The following is a 9,909-nucleotide window of genomic DNA, read 5'->3' as shown; positions in this document are numbered from 1 at the left end:
CTATTATAGATTCTTTTCAAAATTCGAGTATCTTGCCATGGTACCTTCCCCTGATTATTAAAGTATGAACAATACATTTCACGAACTTGATAACCATCGTTACTAGAATGTTGTGTTTCTATAATATCACCAACTGATAATAATGATTGCTCCATGTTATTTTCAATATTGTTTATATAATTAGGTTGTCTTTGAATTAAATAATTGTGCAAAACACATGTTGCTTTTATTACCTTGTCAACTGTTTCTATTTTGCATTCAAAATCTTTATGATACACGTACCACTTTCTCGTCAATACACCGAAAGTTGCCTCAACAATACGACGTGCTCTTGATAATCGGTAATTAAAAATTTTTTTTTCTGCGTTAAGTCCATCACGTGGGTAAGGCCTCATAAAATTTTCCATTAATGGAAAAGCTTCGTCTCCTATAAATACGAACGGCATTTTTGCTCCACCTTGATAAAATGGTACCGGCTGAGGTAAATTCAATCTCTTTTCTTTTAGACTCTTTCCGAAAATGCTGTTATCAAAAATTCCTGCATCAGAAAATCTTCCCATAGATCCCACATCAGCCATTATGATTTTCCTTTTGGCATCAGCTAAACACATCAATACTACAGAAAATCTCTTTTTGTAGTTGAAAAACGAGGACCCGGTTTTCGAGGGAGCCTTGATATATACGTGCTTGCCATCAAGAGCACCTATACAATTTTTAAATTGCCATAGTTCATCAAAATCTTTTGCGATTTCTTTCCAGTCGTTTTCTGTTGGTTGTGACATGACAAGAGGTTGCAATATATTCCATAAAGCATCACAAACCTCCTCAACAATTCTTGATACACTTTTCAATCCAATTCTAAAATTCTCTCCCATCGTTGTAAATGACTGGCCGGTTGCTAAATACCTAAAAAAAAACGTATTTAATTGTACTTCGCGTAAGTGATGTAATATTTTTGTCATAAATAGACCATGTAATACATTTTTGTGTTTGTTGATTGTTTCAGTTACAACTGCCAAGTCGCGATGGAAATAACTGAGAGATAACCATCGGGATGCCTTAAAAAGACAAAATGCAACAAGGAGTGGACAGGCTAGAAAACAACGAAAAGAATGGAAATATCAAAAAGCCATGTCATTTTTATTGCCTTACATGAGTAACAGAGACCGGTCAACAAATTTTACGCCCCTGGACCACTCAGTAAGCGAAACTTCAAATCCGCCAAATACCATTGAAGAGAGTTCACGGGAATCATGCAATTTTTTGCCATCAAATTCAAATAATCTTCCTTCTGCCGATGATCCTAAGAATCCAACAGCTTCGGAATCTCTTCCATCAACATCCAAAAAAAGAAAGAACGATGAAATTCTAGATTATTTAAAAAAAAATCAAGAACGCCGCGAAGTGTTGGAACGAGAACGGATAGAACTTAAAAACATGATGTCAGCCAGTGATAAATACGATGAAATAGACTTATTTTTTTTAAATTTGGCTGCATCGACAAAAAAGCTGCCGTATTATTTTCAACTTCAAATTAAAAAAACCTGCTTTAATGCGGTAATGTCAGCTGAAGAAAGTAATCTTCAACATAGTTGGTATTCTCCGAATAATTATGGTTATTCTACAGGCTCAACACCTACATCAGATAACATCAACACTAGTATCGATACTCCTAGTGCTTCAGATAATATCAACACTAGTATCAATATTCCTAGTGCTTCAGATAATATCAACACTAGTATCAATATTCCTAGTGCTTCAGATAATATCAACACTAGTCTTAATATTCCTAGTGCTTCAGATAATACCAACACTAGTGTCAATATTCCTAGTGCTTCAGATAATATTAACACTAGTATCATTAATCCTAGCGCTTTACAAATTCCAACAACCCAGGATATTGAAACATCTGCAGCAGAGCCAACAGAACCCAATGAAAATGCGGTCAATTTTGAGACAGATTACGATTTTTAAATTAATATAACATGGCTTCTATAACTGTATGCAAAAATAAAAGTTACTTTGATTTAAAATGTGTACTTACTTTAAACACACCGCTAATCTTTCACGGCTACTAATTGAATTTCTGTAATTTGTGTCTTGTTTCCGAATATATGGTTCAATCAGGGAGTGAAGTTCATAAAAAGTACATCTTGAAACTCTATAAGAATTTTCGAAAGTTTCTTCATCAGCTGTTTGGAAAAAAGTAAAATATTCACTGTGTTCTGAACGATGTTTGATATGATTTCTTAACCAAAATCTATGTTTCCTCATAGAATTGTTCAAATGGTATATGGTAAGTATTTCGGCTTCTTCTGACTCCAACTCTTCTTCCTCAAGCAATGTAAGGTAATAATGTATCAACTTTTTCGATGGCATGTCTGCTATCACTGACATTTCGCGTAGAATTAAACCAATCGCCCCACGCCGGGAGCTCGAAATCACTCGTCGCGTACTTGCTGCCTAGCTCCGCATATTGAAAAACACAGCAACTCCGCTCCGCATTACTTCCTCACTCCGCTCCGCAGCCTCGCTCCGCTCCGGTGGACAGTCACAGTACGCAACTCCACTCCGCATTAGTCCGTTTCTCGGCTCCGCTGCCTCGCTCCGCTCTGGTGGACTGGCAGCCTTATTATCACATTAATTTTCTCATAAATGTAATTAGGAACATCTCGCTGAGTAGTCTCCTTTGATACATTATAAATAAACGGGAAAAGGTAAAAATCAAGACCACTTGTTATTTTATTTATTTATTTATTTAAGTAGGTACTTATAACAAAATAATTTACGAATTTATATTTTTTCAGGTGCAACGCAGATATATCAAAGTTCGTGGTTTGCATATGAAGCATTTTCTTTTTTACTAGATCGCGACAAACCTAGGGAATCGCTTAATACTGTTAGTACAAAGTTTTAATTTCTTTAAACTTTCACGATTATTATTCATATTAATATATTATTTAATGGGTCTAAATCGTGTAGGGGAATGTGGGGGGAAACCGGATAGCGGGTAAATCCGGACAGTTGGTATTTTACTACTCCGCGTAAAGCTGTCACATCTTGGCTTGTGGAACAATATTCGCGATCACTTACTCAGTGCGGTTGCAAATGGCGGCGATGGTAAAACTGCAGCGCGTGCGTCTATGAATTAAAATTTAAAATAAAGGTAATTAATCTATTTTTTCCATTTTTTTACGAATCATCATTCTGTTCAGCCATGTACTATATTATGCAGCAATTTTTTTAAAGAACTTATGCTCAATAGGCTTTAAAAACCGTAACTATTATTGGTGTAAGCAAAAACATAAAGTCATAGTTATTAAAATTTCAAACATGATAACTGTGGGGTACAAGCGGACGGGGTGATTTCGGCTATCCGGTTTCACCCTGCTCGACTTACACAAAAGTATTGTGTACCTACATTTTATTTTCCATTACTTTTAATATTCTTTTTATTTTTGATGGAAAATGCAGCTTCTGCGTTTTCGAAAACCGCAGTTTGCCCAACATTTTCACGGATGCAGATTTGCACCATAACAGTCAACAGAAATACAACCACAGATAAAACTACCCAGAATCCACTGCCTCGAGAAAGAACGCAGTCCCCGCCAACAGCAACATCTACAGATGGACAAACATTTTCAGCTACCACAGGTCTCTTATTTCTTCTAGGGATATTATGCCAATTCCTCATATTACAAAAAGCAGAAGGCTATCGACGCGACGAGGGAAAACCGCTGTTTTGTCTGAATCACCATATAAAAATCAATTGGTGGAAAAGGCGACTCCATCAATTAATAAGATATCAGTTAAAGGTAAAGATTGCGATAAGAAGTCTGGTGAAGAAAACTGCCAAGAAGTTTCCCAGTGTATAGTGTGCAAAAACTACAGTAAAACTAAGTCCAAAGATGAATGGAACCAATGTACAGTCTTAAATGGACGCAAGAAGGTTGTATTAGTTGTTCTCAGCAGGAATTATTATTTTTTGTTTGCAAGAACTGCGAATTATTTAAATATTTTGTATTATTGATGGTATCTCTATTCGCCCCTTTAATATAAAAGAATTAATTCAAACGAATCTTCCACTGTTGAATGAACAACAGAACTATGTATTTGAAAATCTTATGAAAGTAAAGGTAGCATTCGGTTCCCCGAGACCGCGACCAGCGACCGCGACCGAGTCGCGAGATCCACTGCTCGTTATGAATTTATATGGAGCACTAAACAAATCCTGCGACCGCGTCGCGCGACCGGTGGGCGTGGCCAGAGAGCAGCGTGGCGACCGCGACGCTGTCGCGCCGGAGGCAGTGACGCCACGCGACTCGGGCGAAAAGGTTGTCAAAATGGCGGCGTTTTCTTCACACGAGGACGAATTTTGATAGAATTAGTGCATAAAAACCCAACTTTATATGATGGAAGGCTCCAATCTTATAAAGACAACATTGTGAGGGACAATATTTGGGAAGATATTGGCAAGACATTGAATAAAACAAGTAAGTACTTATTTCTGCTGTTTATTCGACTCTAATAACATTTTTTAAAGCACTGCTTTGAAAATACTTTACTGGAACACTAATTTCTTCTAATTATACGATTTTCCTGCCATGAGAATCGGCCAGTTGGACTCGAAAAGAATGATGTTAATGAATTCCGAATTTCAAATGCCGCCAGACTTGCAAAACCACCAACCCTAGTCAATGGTATCATATTCTCTCTAGGTCTGGGGATTTTTGGATCATATTTATAATATGGAAGGCTATTTCTTTCTAAGTAAGCATCCCGTAGTAAATCATGTAGACAACAAGCGGTTAAAATCAAGTCATCACTAACCTCCGGTCTAATTGATATAGGTGTATAGAATATTCTAAATACCTGTGACAATAGAACAAATGCATTTTCTGTCACTCTTCTAGCACGGCAAAGTCTGTAGTTAAAGACAGCTTTATCGCGATTCACTCTTGCGTCGTTTCTACAGTATGGCTTCATCATATATGTGTCAAGGGCAAATGCTTCATCACCGACTAAAAAGTGAGGAAGCACAATATCTGTTTCTGGCAAATTTGTGGGTTTTGGAGCATTAAATTGATTACGAGCAATTTTTTTGCCTAAGCACGACTTTTGAATAATACCACTATCTCCTTCTTTCCCATAAGAACCTACGTCAACAGCAATAAATTTGTAATTGGCATCTACTAACGCCAGAAGTACTATCGAATAATATTCCTTATAGTTAAAAAAAGTGAACCACTGTTAGTTGGAGATTTAATTCGCACGTGTTTGCCATCAATGGCTCCAAAACAATTGGGAAAATTCCAACGATTCCGAAAGTCTCTCGTAACGTGCTTCAGCTGATTTTCTGTAGGTAATGGCAATAAGATTGGTACTAAATTCCTCCGCAGGCTTTCAAGCACATCTTTAACTATTCTGCTAATATAAGATGCTGATATACGATAGTTGTATTCTAGAGATGCATATGATTCTCCAGTAGCTATAAATCTAAAACAAAAATGTTTATTACAGGTAATGAATGCAAGAAACGATGGAAATATATAAGGGATTCCTATAATAGATGCAAACGTAAGAATAAATTGCCCACTGGGTCATCGGCATCTTCTAAAACAACAAAATGGATGCTGTTTGAGAGGCTGCATCTTCTGGATAACATTCCTAAAGAGAGACCAAGAATTTCTACTGTTCAAGATGAGAATGTTGAAACCAATGAAGAGACAAGCACAGCAGGGACAGATGGGTCAAGAAGGTGTAGTGAAAGAGGAACGATTAACGATGGGACAAGAGAAGCAGGAATAGACACGGCTGATACACGTGAACTAAGGAATAGTAAAGAGAGAAGTGCAGTAGAGATGACCAATGAAGGGACAAGTGAAGCAGGATTAGACACCGCTGGAACAAGAGAAGTAAGAAAAAATTATAGAAAACGTAAACCGGAAAACAATATTCATACATCATTACTGCGGAAAACCGTAAAATGGTATAGAAAATTGGCAATAGAACTACTTCTAAATACGGCAGTTGTAAATGCTTGGGTCATGTACAATGAAAATAAGCAGAGCAAATCTTCAATTGTCGACTTTAGGAGGGCTCTCATAAATTATTTGACTCGGCCAGCAGATTCCCAAGAAATAATTATCAATGAAAGACCTAAAAGACTCAAGCATGTTCTAAAATTAAAGGAAGGAAAAGTAAGAGACACGCGTCGTTTTTGCGTGCAATGTTATAAAGATTCAGTACAGGAATTTGGTCGTAAAGTAGCTAAGAATAAAGCTAAGAAAGTGAGTACGTACTGTGTGCAATGTAAGGGGGAGCCTCACTTTTGTCTAAAATGTTTCAATTATGTCCATCGCTAATATGTTGATGCTATAAAAGGTTTCTTATCTCATCTTTTACAGCATGTTTTGTCAAATATTATGGCTAATTATTTATATTTCTAATGGTTGTTTGTAATTATACTTACTAATGAGAACTTTATTTTATTTTTCAGTAAAACTGATTTTTATGTTTGTATTTCATTAAAAAATAAAGACTGCTAATTTTCGTTTAAATAATAAAGACTAATTTGAATTATATATCCTGAATTTTTATTTTGGTTACTTTTTTCGCTATCTTTCATTTTTTCAATTCCTTACAAGGTATGTTTGTCCCACTGCGCAGTATAGTTCTACAGCGCCGTGCCGGTCACGGAGTACGAATAAAATAACAGTCAGTATGGCCGTCGGCGAGAAAAAGTAGTTTGAATATGACTATACGTTGAGGTCACCGGTGACCCCCATGGAGCTATGATAGAGGAAGGGTGAGGTCACCGGTGACCCCCATGGCGTTTAGCGTGTTAAAGTATACGCTTTTTTTACAGTGAAATGGCTTGAGCTTCAAGAGGTGTAATATACGGCTAATATACTTACAAAAAATTATTGCGCCCGGAGAGAATTCATCCAACCGGGAAAATTAAGGGACATTTTTTTTATAAGTTATCATTCCAGTTGATTTTGATATGATCTGGTATAATATATTGTGTATATGAGTGATATGAAGAATGATAGAAAGTAGTGTGTTGTATGTGATATGTAGGTATGATAAAAAATGCTTTCTTTTCTGTAGGCCACCGCCTAATGAATAGTACCTGGTCTATGTTATTGAGAATATTACATGAGCCTAAATACGCATAAAAAAGTTGATTGAAAAAAAAACCGCCCCTTTGTATGCTGTCAAGAAGTAGGGTACAATACTATTTGTATTTTGGTTTAAAGGTCGCCGTACTTAATGAATTTTCACTAGCCTAGTAATTACTGGTCTAATGAGACATGTCTTAAAGTGGCGAGAGCAATTACCGCTCAGTTTTCAAGATTCCTGTGTGGCACTGCATGTTATGTGCAGGGCGTATCACTTTCCAATAGGTACTAGATTTTCATAATATATAGGAGTGGTAGTGCCATGTTGGGTCCTCACGGACACAACCGAATTTGGCCGGCACGCCCGGAGTAATACCACTCCCCCACTCGAAACCGGCGTGAAATAGCGGCTAAGCCGCTGTGTTTCGTCTGGTGAGTGGGGTATCCGGAGGCCTACACCCCCCCTCCCAAATACAAATGGCAGCACAGACTAAAAAGAGACTACTCCAGGACGGTACCAGGCTATGCAGCCCTGGAGAATCCGTCCCTGGGCGTCCACAATTAGGGCCTGTACCTAACAGTGGTTGCCCAGGCTGCCCCGCGTATTCTGGAGGGGGCAAATCTGCGCTGACTCGGGGCAAACAGAGCAGGAGGCTCAAACCACCCGCCTCCACACTCGCTGTGGACTTTTGCAACATCAGGCGGCTTCGATCAAATTTAAATGCCGTCCACTTTCACCTGGAGACGGCGAAGCCGGCCCTGCTCTTTTTAACCGAGACACAGATTTCCTCCCTGGCTGATTCATCATACCTTTCCTACCCGGGGAATAATTTGGAACACTCCTTTATACCACGGGCTGGCGTGTGCGTTTACGTTAGGGAGGATGTCTGTTATCGGCGCCTGAGTTTTCTTGAAGGACAGGACCATCCGCGAATCTACGCATGCCTGTATAGGTCCCATAGCGGTAACGCAGAGACTAACCGGCTCCTCGAACACATCCAAATGGTTACAGATTCCGTGTTGGAGCAGATCCCCACTGCAGAGATCGTGTTTCTTGGCGATTTTAACGCCCACCACGCCGAATGGCTAGGCTCACCTACCACCGATCATGCAGGGAGATCTGTTCACGACTTCGCCTTAGCATATGGTCTGACGCAACTGGTTATTGCGCCAACGCGAATCCCAGATGTGCAAGATCATACACCTTCACTGTTGGACCTTCTGTTGACCTCACATCCGGACGGCTACCTAGTTTCCGTTGACCCTCCTCTGGGATCGTCGGACCACTGCCTGAACCGAAGCACCGTGCCGATCACGCGCCTAACACGGCCCCGCTCCTTAGGCTGTCGCCGCGTGTGGCACTATAGGTCAGCAGAGTGGGACGAGATGCGGTGCTTTTTTGCATCCTACCCGTGGAGGCAGATCGCTGGGAGATCCAGATGCCGCTGCTGACGCTGTTGCTGATGTGGTACTGCAAGGTATGGAACTCTTCATTCCATCCCCCTCTGTGCCTATCGGTGGCAGGTCCCAACCATGGTTTGACCGCTTCTGCAAAATGGCCTCTCGCCGAAAGCAGGAGTGCTGCGTTCTGCGTTCTGGTCGCTCGCCAAGGCTGTCCAAGGAAACTTCTGCCAGCCAGCCATTCCGCCACTGCACAGGGATGATGACTCGCTGGCCCATGACGCGAAAGAGAAAGTTGATCTCCTGGGCTCCCTCTTCGCGTCCAACTCGACTCTGGATGACCAAGGTGCACCACCACCGCATATTCCGCGGTGCGATTCATATATGCCGGAGGTAAAAATCCGGCATAGTGCCGTGCTTAAGGCGCTTCTCACCTTGGACATTCACAAATCGAGCAGGCCCGATGGCATTCCCCCGATAGTGCTGCGGACATGTGCTCCGGAACTGGCGCCGGTCCTTTCCCGTCTCTCCTACTCATCAGGCGTAGTCCCGAAATTATGGAAGGCGGCTTTAGTGCACCCGATCCCTAAGAAAGGTGTACGCTCAGATCCATCCAACTACCGCCCCATTGCCATTACCTCCATTTTCTCCAAAGTAATGGAGTCGATCATCAACCGCCAGCTCTTGGGATACCTAGAGGGGCGCCAGCTGATCAGCGACTGCCAGTACGGTTTCCGTCAGGGTCGCTTAGCTGGTGATCTTCTTGCATACCTCACCCATAAATGGGCGCAAGCGGTTGAGTCGAAGGGAGAGGAGTTGGCGGTGAGTTTGGACATAGCGAAGGCCTTCGATCGGGTGTGACATAAAGCGCTTATAGCGAAACTGCCATCCTATGGGCTTCCCGAGAAGTTGTGCAAATGGGTCACTAGCTTTTTGGCTGATCGGAGCATCAAGGTTGTTATCAACGGTGCATGCTCCGACTTAAAACCCATAAACACTGGTGTCCCGCAAGGCTGCGTGCTATCCCCTACGCTGTTTCTTCTGCATATCAATGATATGCTGCAAATCAGCAATATTCATTGCTATGCAGACGACAGCACAGGGTATGCTTCCTACACCGGCCGTGCCAACATGTCCCGGGATAGCGTCGACGAGAACCGGAACAAACTTGTGTCTGAAATCGAGACTATGCTTTCCAGTCTCGGAATGGGGCCGACAAAATTTAGTCCAATTCAACCCCAAGAAGACAGAAGTTTATGCGTTCACCACTAAAAAGTCTCCCTTTGTCGTATCCCCTCGATTTGAGATCACTCCTCTAACTGCCACAGCCTGTATTGGCATACTTGGCGTCGATATATCGAGCGACGTTCAGTTCCGTGGTCAC

The 9,909-nt window shown here is 41.0% G+C and overlaps 1 protein-coding gene across 1 annotated transcript; it reads left to right on the top strand.

Annotated features, from left to right (window-relative positions):
* The first annotated feature begins 466 nt into the window (after window positions 1-466).
* On the top strand, window positions 467-2,033 carry LOC126973306 (GATA zinc finger domain-containing protein 7-like). The gene is given in 2 exon segments (XM_050820514.1): window positions 467-481; window positions 1,021-2,033. Coding segments are annotated over 2 exon segments (969 nt in total). The 3' UTR covers window positions 1,975-2,033.
* The last annotated feature ends 7,876 nt before the right edge of the window (window positions 2,034-9,909 follow it).

The sequence above is a fragment of the Leptidea sinapis genome, chromosome 2 (genome assembly GCF_905404315.1).
Source record: "Leptidea sinapis chromosome 2, ilLepSina1.1, whole genome shotgun sequence".
Classification (NCBI taxonomy): Eukaryota; Metazoa; Arthropoda; class Insecta; order Lepidoptera; family Pieridae; genus Leptidea; species Leptidea sinapis.
The sequence above is the reverse complement of the archived record's forward strand: the minus strand, read 5'-3'. Positions and strand labels throughout refer to the sequence as shown.